The sequence below is a fragment of the Sylvia atricapilla genome, chromosome 5, assembly GCF_009819655.1.
Source record: "Sylvia atricapilla isolate bSylAtr1 chromosome 5, bSylAtr1.pri, whole genome shotgun sequence".
NCBI classification, from domain to species: domain Eukaryota; kingdom Metazoa; phylum Chordata; class Aves; order Passeriformes; family Sylviidae; genus Sylvia; species Sylvia atricapilla.
Genome location: NC_089144.1, coordinates 37,988,544 through 38,000,695, shown reverse-complemented (window position 1 = coordinate 38,000,695; position 12,152 = coordinate 37,988,544). Strand labels below are relative to the sequence as shown.

Sequence of the window (12,152 nt, the reverse complement as noted above, 5' to 3'; positions counted from 1 at the left end):
ACCACATGATCTGTATTTCTAATCAAAAATACCCTGAATGTTAAATGGTAAATATTTGCAGTGGATTGCTTTTATACCAGGTAAAGACTCAGAGCCTGTGTAAGAAATTGTTAATACAGTAACATTAATTAAAAAATGATATTAGGAAAGCATTGGCAGGATGCTGTGACAGAAACTGGGGGATAACAGTGTGATCCACCATTACTTCATCCATTCTAGCTCTCTTTCCGAAACAGTGGCACAAACCCCAATTTCCCTCCACGATCTTACCTATAAATGAAAGGAGCTACCGTGGCAGTGTTTGGGTGGCTGTATTGCTGTTGCTGAGGAAGCTGGACTATGCCATTTCCTGTACCTTGGCCACTGCCTGCAGCCGTCGAGGCTGACAGACCAATGGAGGATCCTGGGGCGAGAGAAGCACTTGATTCTTTCCCTTCAGAAGAAGCAAGACCAGAGGAAGGAGAAGCCTTCTCACTAAGCTGAGATTTTGGTGTCGACTGGGACTGGTTTCCTTTTGTAGTCCTCAGTTTTTCAACCTCCTTACTCCCTGTGCATGCAGAGGAAGTGCTCTGCTTTGCTGTTGGCACCTTTGATCCAGGTTTTGGGATCCCACTAGAAGATGATATTAAACTTTCTTTCTTGGCTGCTGTTGTCTTGCTTCCCTTTGGGATTAAGCTTGCAATTTTTGAGCTCTTCTTTGTAGAGGATTCAATGACCTGATCCTTCTCTTCCTTCACTGCTTTCTCAGTGCAAACTTTGTTTTTGTCCCTGTTCTTTTCCTCTTTGTCCTTTGGCTGTAGCAAAGACTTTTTATTGCTGAGATTTTTGCTGCCAGCTTTCGGAGGGGCCAACTTCGGTGATACTTTGGGACTGCTATTTGTGGAGCCGCCGCTGTTCACCCCACCACTTAAGACATCCATTTCACCACACTCTGAAAAGTTGTCATCCTCTCTCCCACTGTCACTGGGTCCTGAGCCCAGTGACAAAGGAGGTCTCAGAGCAGTCCTAGCATTAACCAGCTTGAATTTTTCTAACATAGATTTTTGTCCAGATGGAGGGGGCTTCACACCTTCAGAAGGGGGTGGCTTGAGCCTGTCTGAAGTTGGAGTAGGGGAGGTTGCAGGACTGGGCTGCTTCACAGACAGCATGGTAGAGGTCGCGCTGTGTTTGACATTCATGGATTTGCTGCGCCAAGGCTTGCTGGCACTTGGAGAGGGTATGGCAGAGACCTGCTGCTGCCCGGTGCTGGTGGGATGCTGCACATTTCCATTCATGCCTGCAGAGGGGTGAGGGCCTTTTGGTGAATCTGCTTAAAAAACAGAGAAAACCCACAGTTTTTTAGTGGCATAATTGCCCTCCCATTTCCTGCTTTTAGGTGATGTCATACTCCCTATGCATTGAAAACACATTTACAAGTGATCTAAACCAAACATAATTTATATGTGCATGGAACATGAAGGATGCTAATAGAATACCTCTCTTTCCACTATTATCATGGTGTTTGATACTTTTACAGTCCAAGAAAGCCTCAGAAACACCTTCGTTACAAAAATTTCATTGTGCAAATCAAACCTTCCGAGTTAAGATTTTATTTTTTAATCTGTATTAAAGAAGTTCTTCCAATCACTTGTTCATAACAAAACACTGAAGAACCAAAGGAAAAAAAAAAAAAAAAAAAGAATGCAGCAATTATGGCAGAAGAACAAAACTGGAAAAAGAGGGGGTTGATGTTTAGTGAAAGAAGACTATGTGCTACAAAGCTAACGTTTTGTGTAAGAGGAGAAGGTCTCAGTAATACTGAAGTTAAAGGGATAAAACCAATAGTCATAAAGAAAAAAAAGCTGATGAGAATACATTTTTTAGTTTTAAGTACTGTTAACAATATTTATCAGATCACTTCAGGAATTTATCTGAGTACACTTTCATAGGTAGGAAAAACTTTCATCAACAATTTCACCAGTGTTAGTATACTTGTAAGGTACAATGATACATCATCGGCATGGGTACAGCAATGATATCTGGTTTGTCTCTGAACTCAGGTAGGTACAAAAGACTCTGGCACATTCACTATGTTTGCATCATCCAGGAACTTCAGTGGGTCTTCAGAATGAGTGAGAACGAGGCTCCTTCTGCAATAATCAAACTATGCCAATTAATAGCTGTGATTTTAGTCATCTAGCCTTAATAACCAAAACAGACCAATGCATGAAAAGGTTAAGCTCTTCCAAATGAAGTTCAGATTCCCAAGACATATCTGAGTATATAAACACCATCACTCTAAAACACCAGATAAATGACGTGGTAATGGCAATCAGATCATGTGGTACACAGCTATTTCAGCAGCTGACATATATCCTTTTAGTAGATACATCTTGCCATGCCACTCAGTGTTGGGACTGCTGGAGAATTATATGTAAGCTGGTCTATAGTATATTGAATTCTGTACTACAAAAAGCCCATGAAATAAGCAACACAAATATAGTTTGCATAATGACAAGAGTTCTTGATGCTTTGCGTATACACATAGTATGTGATACTTTGGGCCCTCCCTGTCTGAATAATATCATAGATGAGAATGCTGAGGACAGTCGTCCCTTCAGCACACAATATGAAGTCATGCATCATTTTCATTTTTGCAGTCTCAGCCCTAAACCTCAAGTAAAGATTCAACTACCCATCTGGAAGTCTGAAGGCTGCTAATACATTCAGGAAAGGCAGAATTTTGAGAATACTGAAAGTGAAGCTGCTTTTCCTTTAACAAAGAGAATGCGAACACAGCAAAAATTTACTGCTCTGAACAGAATTAAGAAGTTCTAGTTTATAAATACTTAAAAATTTTTGAACAAAAAGTAACATTACAACACGGAACATTTTTACTTCCTTAACTCTATTAGCAACTAGTTCCATTAAGCCAATCATCTCCACCTTAAGAGAAGCAATAGAATTTCACCTGCCCAGTGTTTTTTTGTGTGCTCCTCAGCCTGGTATGCAAATGCCATAGTGCTACATGGGCGACAAAGATGATGAAGGGACTGGAGCACCTCTCCCACTACAACAGGCTGGCAGAGTTGGACCTATTCAGCCTCCAGAGGAGATGACAGAGAGGGGACCTCACCAATGTATACAAGTATCTAGAGGGAGGGTATCAACTCACTCTTTTCTCAGTGGTTCCAGCAATTGGGTAAGAGACAACAGGATGCACATGATGCACATGAAGTTCCATCTGAACAGGTGGAAGAACTTCTTTACTGTGTAAGTGACTGAGAACTGGAACAGATTGCTCAGAGAGGTTATGAATCTCTCTCCCTGGACATATTAAAAAATCATCTGGATGAACCCATGTTCAATGTACTGTGAGATGACCCTGCTTGAGCAGGGGGGTTGAACCAGATGACCCACTGTAGTCTATTCCAAACTGACACATTCTATGATTCTGTAAATGAGCTCATTCCACCTTCACAAAAGGTTTCAAGTGACTCTGCCAAGTCTCATTCTAAGCAAGAAAACATTAACTAGTAAAGCTTGCTTCAGAGTATTTTTTGTGACAGGCAAATTACAGTGTATTTCCTGGGCTCCAGGTTGCACCATGGAGCACCTTTCCAGCTATGCAGGTGGGCAGCTGCATAGCTGATCCCTTGGGACCAAGGCAGGAATTCTGGCTGGGCCCCTGTTCTTGTCTAGTGAGCCTCAGATGCTGTAGAAGACCCTGGGGCCAACCACAACTATTGGAAATTACTGCAGCCCTCAGGCTTTTTCTATATATACCAGGAATCAGCCACAGGGCTGATAGCTCTAAAGTGGGTGTGCACTTGCACACATCTTGCCTTGCACTAAGCTAGCCCTACATATACAGGAGGATTGGGTCTTAAGCTGTACCAATAGTTTTGCAGAGGAACAATTCACCATAAGAATATGTAAAGCTATTGCAGAATACATGTAACAATCTGTGAACAGTGGGATGTCACTACATTCTGTTGTATTAGTTATGTTACATATTTCTGGCTTCAGTCTATTAGTTTTACTACAAAAAACCCCAAACAAACAAAAAAAACACCAAAAAATCCACAAACAAACAAACCCCACCACAAAAAAACAAAACAAAAAACGCCCACCAAAACCAAAACGAACAAACAAACAAAAAGTGTTCTAATTAAAAAGAAGAATTCCTGCCTTTCCATATTTGCAGCTGTATAATATCGAACTCCTCGAGAGGAAAAATGTAAAAAGAAGAATATTTACTGTTTCATCATCAGCTTATTCTGCTACATATACATAGCAAAAAAATACAGATTCCTGGACCCACTGGTGTTTATTTGATCCCTATGTCACAAATCATAAACAGCAACAAAAAATTACTGAGAACTTTAGCTTGGAATTAATCTTCAATTTAAAGGGCATCCTTTATATTTCTGCAAGGAACATGAACTGCATGCTCTCAAGAAGTATTGATAACCTGTCTGTGTGTTTAAAGATGTAGAATTAAAAGAGCTATTCCCCTCCACCTCCAGCACAAATGCATTACTTGAAGCACACACAATTAACTGCTTTCTGTGTATTCAATTTGGCTTGGCTTTAGCTGCTCATTAGATGAAACTTGTCCCCACCTTGTGGTGATTTTGAGACAGAGTGAACCCAACCCATGAAAAGGATTTCTTATTTCTGTAAACAAAATTTTACAAGAAGTCAGTCTTTTGTTTCAGGCTAAACCCCTTATTTCTGAGATGCACCATCAGCTTCTGGTGAAAACAGTATTGCATTCTGCTTGAGAACTCATTGCTTCAGAGCTCAGCCTCTGCTGTAAAAGCACAGCAGAAACACAATACTCTCAGGTGTTCAGTGCAAAAAGAGACATTTCTATCATAACCCAGCAAGGCCATGATGATAGAATGGACATTCTCAAATCCTCTTTTCATATGCTCTTGAATAAAGGACATATGAAGAGCTGAAGTTGGGCCTAATACATAATCAACTTAGTTTGTCTTCTCATCTGTGACCTTTACTGTATTCTGTGCTGCTGCAGAGGACAACCTCTTAACATCTCTTCCACTGCAGCAAAATTAGCCATGATAATCTGAATATTCGGTAGCAGGCAGGTGTCCAGATTATTCATGTTAGTCAGTCACAATAAAAAGGTTAGTAGAAAAGGGAAGAGCTGCCAGGGGCTGCTATAAGAATGTTTGAAGGAATGGAAGATCTATCTAGTGAGATTAAAAGAATTCAACTTGTTCAGCTCTCCCTTTCTAGCTGTCCAGGAGAAAGTAGCTACCTCTTATATGCACAAGAGGAGAACATCACCAGGGACAACTGGAAAAATAGTGGCACCAGAAGAAACATACACAAACTAGACAGAGATGTACACACTGGCCAGAGATGCATTAGCATCATCACACAGTAGAGTTCCAGGGCAGAGTTTCTCAGAGCTTGTATGGGCAAAATAACCAAATACTTAAACTGAGTTTGGAGAAAACAGAAACACCATCTTATATCACTAAATTATATTAAAAAGCTAGAGATACAACTCCATGACATAGACACCTTCATCAGTGTTCAAATAAACTGTTTCTAATATCTAAGGGGTAAAGATTTGTTTTAAAAATGTGGCATGAATTAGAACATTATTTCTTTGTTGTACTCAAAATGAGCTGTTTTTCTACCTTGTTAGCAATCTGAATAATTACTTCATTCAAACAGTTTAATTTTCCTAGTTCTATTTCTATCTTTATGTTATTAAATCAGAGGCAGATAAATCTGATGTGTCTGAAAAGCAAGTACGTTCTTTTAAATTGATCTGTAAACTGCAAAGTCCAGGAAGAAAAAAAAAAAAAAAGAATCACACTAAAGCTCCAGGAACAAGTTCCAGCTAATGGCTTGTTCAATGTTTTGGTGCATTCTGTATTTCAGACTTAACCAGAGCTATACACAGCTACCTGTGTCACACAGTGGATCAGGTCTGTCAGTGAAAACCACTCTGCTGGTAAAGAGCAAATCGGCATTTGCTCAGGGGAGGCAGTTTCTGAGTTGAGCTACTCTCTGAGCAACATTCAAAGGAGATCACATCAGTGAGAGAGTAAATAATGGAATACTAAATAAGAGGCTGATATCGCACCTTCTTCTGGATCACCTTCAGGTCTCCTTTAACTCTGTGATCACATATCCATTCCTCAGAGAGACTGAGTGACCGTGTTAGGAAGGAATGGACTACAAGTACTATCTATAACTGGATTAAAAAAAATAAATCTTATGTTGTATATATTTTCTGAGGTCTCCTTATTGCCCATACAGAAAGATGTAAAGCAGAGAAAAATGTATCAACAGTGGTCTGTCCTTGAAGAAGTTTGATGGTCCCAATATCTAACAGCTATTTACTTAGCTCAAGTAATCTCTTTGTTTTACAAATTAGGGCATATGGACTGTACATCTATTAAAAAAAAAAAAAAAAAAAAAAAAGCTGGTAAAGTTATCTTGCTCTAGGCATCTGCATCAGAAGCAAAAATTTAAATATAAGGTCTATTATTTGCACTGCACTGTAGAGAAATATCAGTTTGTTACTGTATGGTGACACTATTTTTCAAAAATAATGTTTTTATATAATTTTAGATTATTACTATTGTAAAGGTTGAAGCTTGTTTCTAAGCAAATACTTTAAAAAATCTCAGGCTACAGAACATCCTAAAATACTTTTAAATATATCAAAAATGTACCTGGAAATCATATTGTAATATTAAAAAATTAGTCAGTATAATAACTAAGTTTAAAATATAGCATGGCACGGTTGTTTCTCTCTTTAGGAAAAGTAGAGCACAGTGTACTCAAATACAGGTCTTTGTGTTCTTTTAGGATATTATGAAAGAATACCACTTTGCTACCACTGCATTCACAGCAGTCATTTCTCTCATGAATTTTTGCTTTATACCCTAAAACAAACTTGCATTTATCTTTGACTATCATGCAAAATTAATGTTTTTTCATCCATTCTGCTGTTTTGATAAGAAAAAAAAGAACACATGGAAACATCTTAATTACAGTAGCCTGTAGATACGCAGCAATACATCTTCTATTTTCTGTAAAATGAATTGATTGTCTTTACAAAAAAGCCACTCCTTATCCTTATACAAGTGATGATTTCACTAAAAACCTGATCAAGGTTCTCATTCTCTGCTGTAAAGAAATGAGAAAGTAAAGAAACACATCATGCAAAAAGTCACATAGTTGTACAATGCAATGCAAGCCTTAGCAGTCAAAAGACAGCTTCCAAGTAATAAGCTAAGAATATTATCTACATTCATGTCTCACCTTGAATAATTTCATTCTCACATATTTCAGTAGCAAACATGTAAACATTATGAAGCAATTCTAGAACCTAAACTGCTGTACATACCTTCACCCAAGTAGCCACATCTCCTGCTTCATAACTTCACTATCGTATTTGTGAACTATACAGTGTGTGCTCAGTTTTCACTCTGATCTTTTTCTAGTTTTAGCTTGGATGTCTTGACACAAACAAGTCCTTGATAAAACAAAACCCACTACAGAACTATGTGAAACATTCAATCCTGATAGTAAAAATAAAGAAATAACTATTGAAAGGATGGTTTTATATCTTCAGATACAGCTAGGGGCAAAGCATATTCATCAGAATTTTGTAAAAAAATCTGGATAGCTGCCGTTGCTTGGATGAAGAACATTCACTGCATACTTGTTCCTCCCACAGATCCCAAGGATGCAAACGGGTACTATGTATATTGTATCATTTTCAACTGGGTTCTAACCCAGAGATATGAATAAAATGCTGTTCATTACACAAAGGGAAAAAGAAGGGGAGGAAGGGGATGGATTAGTTACACAACTCAGAAAGCTTCATTTTTGCTCAATTATTCTTATTGAGATAACGCCTGAAGATGCACGTTTTCCAGGAAGATAGAGTCAGGAGGAGAGAAATGGAAGGACCCAGGGTACTCAGCTCATTGTCGCAACAGCTGGTCCAAACCCCTGCAAAATTTCATTTCACTTGCAATCCTTTATTCAGTATTATGCACACACTAAGCCAGATTCTGAAAGAATAGATACATGTAACATTCTGATGCAAACATGATAGTCTGATTCTTCTCCATTAGAGGCTAAGATGCCAAGTCCCTGGAAAATGATGGCAGTATTCCTTCAGGAAAGAATAGACTTTTATATGGAATAAGATCCAATATGGATTTACTTTGTAAAAGTCACTCTGTAATATTTCCATCAAAGATGGATAAAATATGATTATAACATCTTGAAAATCTTCAAATCCGAACTTAAATCCCAACTGAACCACAAGTCTATATTCTGGCCACAATTTCCATGCGTACTCCTTACCAAGTCTAAATACTACATTTGCTTCTTTGACCCTTGTGGATGGTCCTTTTTTTTTTCCTTCTTGTGTGTTATGGAAAATAAACTCAGTAACTTTAATCCCTTACCTTTTTCATTTCCGTTTGCATATTGTGGAGGCTTGTTTTTGTCAATGCTGTTAAAGCTCTGACTTCTCCGATTTAAATTGGAAGCTCCCTGGACTTTGGTACTGCTGCCTGCAGCTGGCACCCTTGAGGGTCCTGGAAGCCTGGAATGGTGAGAAAATCAGTGAGAAATCAGTGAGAAATGAGTTAATTTTATGTAATACAACATATAGCAGAGACAGTGTGCAAATATCAGATCACAATTTTAAACCAACTAAACCCAGTCAATTCAGGAAGCAACAACAAACAGGAGGATTCAAATTAGTTGGACTCCACAAATGAAAACTAAAGCTTATCCTTATGCACACAAAAAGGAAAAAGATGCTTTCTAGAGTCACAAGACATGTAAGAAGATGCTTTGCATTTGCCATTAATGTTGCTAAAACAGATTCACCCTAACAAATATTCAAGTGTAATATCAACATTTCTTAATATGTCACTTTTGGAGAGGAAATATTGAAGAAATAGATTAGAAAGCACAGCAATACATAGTTGAGAAATATTTTGTATCTCTTACTGTATTAAATTTTTCACAGTTGTGTTTAGCATAAAAGCTGGCTTTTTAGTTATTTTCTTCAGTTATTTTTCAGAAGGCTAGTGGCTAAAATACTTCCACCTTACTATTTTAAATGAAAAATATTGAAAATACTTATTTTGTCTAGATGATACAGATGCATTTATACCTTTTAGATAGAAGTATCTAATGTAGACTCTACAGCTCATTTCTTAGTATTTGCTGCCACCATCTGAACCTTACTATGTGGCTATGCTAAGGAAAAAAAATGTAGATTCTTGTTTCTGGCATGTGTAAGCCTGCACCATTTTAAATTTGTTTTGTGCTGTAAGATTCCTAAATGTGCCTACTTCAAACTTTCTGAAGCACCTTTGTGGGCACCCACACTTCTTTCCAGTTTTGTTATTTCTTAGACAAAATTAATTGTTTAAATCAGCCATAGGCTTTTGCCATAGAAGAGCATCTCTCTTCTGTTTCTTGCTTATAGGAATGATTTTAATAATGGCAGTGCAAATTATACCAGTTATCAAATTGTTAGTTTCACTTTATTATGAAAGAGCAGCATTAGGCAGAAGGAAAAAAAAAATATCACATTACAAGGAAGTACAAAACATTTGATTTTTTCCAAACTTTTTTTGTTTGTTTAAATACACTGACATAGCAGAAAATGTTCAAATAATTTTATTTCCATTTGCAAACATATGTACACAACTCCATACTCTCTTTCTTTACCAGTTTAGACCTCAGAGAACCAATCCACTGGCTATTTCCATGGCCCATTCTGGCCGGCAGCCTGCCCTGCTTGCTCTGTGCCGAGCCCAGAGCAGGCTGTCTCTGCTCTGCAGCTGTACACGTGCTAACCTTTACCGTGACCCGTGAATTCGACTGATCTTCTGTTCCCTGAAGAATCACTAAAACAAACTTAAAAATCCATTTGCTCCTTCTCATTACCCTAATTTGACAGGCAGTAAGAGCCCTGAGACCATTTGTCAAAGGCAATGACAATAGCAATTAAAAGGCATGTGCAACACTAGAAACTCATCTGTTCTGTTAAAATACAAAATAGTTCTGCATATATTCTGTATGCCAGAATTCAAGAACTTGCCACAATAAGCACATTATGCATGAAGTCATTTTATCTACACACTTTCCAGTTTACCTCATTTTATGACTTTCTTAATTGAATTCAGCTTTTAAATTGCTCTTGCAGAATCATGTTAAGCAGCTAAGGAAATGCAAAGAAGAGTATAACAAATAAGGGACAAGTCACATACCTCTGAACAGGCTTCGGAAACACTGCCACAGATTTAAAATGTTAGACAATAAGACTGTTAACTTTGACATGTTGAATGTGGACAACACAGGAGCATCAGCAATAGGGAAAACGAAGACCTATAAATGCAGGTGCAAAGCAACTGGACCAAGGTATAGCTCATTTTAAGCTATCACCAGCAACTCACATTGTGTTAGTGTTCTATGCTGCAAAACGCAATCTTTATTGTAGATTATGCACTTTAGAGTTCATTGGTCTCACCAATGAACTGTACAGAAAAGCTGTAATTAATGAACACATTAATTATTCCCCCCTCAAAAAAAAAAAAAAAAAAAAAAAAGCAAGCTAGAAAAAGGAGTAAGCTTTAGACCTCAGCTTCATTCTTCTACAATCTGGCTTGTAGATTTTAGTGCTCATGGAAATGACATACTAAAAGTACTGACAAAATCTGAAAGAAGTCAACTCCAACACACAGCTCTGTTAAATTCACTGCCAAAGCAAAACCTCTCATTCACTTGGACTGTGTGCAGAATACTCTCGATGGAGCAGAAGTCTTGGAAGTCATTCTTTTTTTCTGCCCAATTTTGCTTCTGTGTTCTGTATGAGCTCAAACTTTCAGGTGGGTTTGCTATATATGCAAAACATGTAGTGGGAACAGGGGTGGACTCCCAAGCTTCTTTTCACTCATGACTAAAGCCAGGAATTGAGCCAGAAAGTACAGAGCACTAAAATCACCAACTAATCCTTCACATCCAATATTTTACATGCAGAATACAAAGATGCAGGATACATAACAACCAGAAATATTGCTAATATATAGTAGAAATCAGCCAATTGGCCAAAAGCCAATTAATACAAGGCTTTTCTGTGGCAAGGCTCATCATTCCAAAGCTTGCACACATAATAAAAATTACACATTGTTTAGTGTCGGTTTAAGTCCAAAGGATAAAGTATCAATGGGCATATACTTGCTTGAGTATCACTAACAAGCAATAAATTAGAGATATTTAACTGACCTAGAAGCCTTTTTTTGACTGGTTGCAATTCCACTGTGATTAGACTGAGTTGCATATCTGGCTGTGAGACTGTATGAGAAGAAACAGAGAAATTGAATTAAAGAATTTCTTTGAATATGTATAGAAAGAACACACTTACCAGCAAATGATGAGTTAAAGAATGCAAATTGAACATGGATAGAAAATGCAAATTAACTGGCAACAATATGAAACAATGTAAACATGCAGATTTTTATGAGATGCAATGAACAGGTTATGAAATATTATTCTTATAAAATGAATTATATTGATCATATTCTTATAAAATTTCTCATTTTCTAGGCATTATCTTATGAATAGGAAAAGTGAGCAAATATCCACAGTGACTGCATTCCTGAAGTATAGCTCAATTCACACAGAATGTGAACTTTAAAACATTGTGGTTTTGGGGTTTTTTTTTCCCATGAAAAGCACTAAGCACAAATACACTCCTACTGCTCTTTCCAGCAACATGACTGGATTCACAGTAGGGCTGTTAGGAACAGATTTGCTATACCAAATTCAACATGGCCTCAGAAAAATTCCCACTAAAGCAAGGTGACCCTCCTGACAGTAGAGCTATATGGAAGAAGCACCCTTTCCCAAATATTATGACTGTTACAGCACAGGTCATGTATGTGATGACCCAGACAATGAATCCAAACTGCATTAAGAAAGGCCTGACATGTGCTTAGACTCATCGTGGAATTCCATAGGAAAATGCACCTTTGTCTATCAAGGTATCCAAGTAGCATTTCTGCAACAGAAAACATGCTATGCTACAGGGCTAAAAACTGTGTGTCCCTGTTGACGCCCAACAACCTGGCACTACTAGACACCAA

General features: G+C 37.8%; 1 protein-coding gene across 1 annotated transcript in view; it reads right to left on the bottom strand.

The window, feature by feature from the left end:
• Positions 1–11,453, bottom strand: part of NAV3 (neuron navigator 3) — a gene marked incomplete at its 5' end in the record, with an annotated part of 137,357 nt that extends 125,904 nt beyond the window's left edge. Inside the window, 3 exons of the mRNA XM_066319210.1 lie at positions 271–1,309; positions 8,454–8,593; positions 11,293–11,453. Coding sequence (XP_066175307.1) covers positions 271–1,309; positions 8,454–8,593; positions 11,293–11,453 — 1,340 coding nt within the window. The remainder of the gene's footprint in view (positions 1–270; positions 1,310–8,453; positions 8,594–11,292) is intronic.
• Between the last annotated feature and the right edge of the window lie 699 nt (positions 11,454–12,152).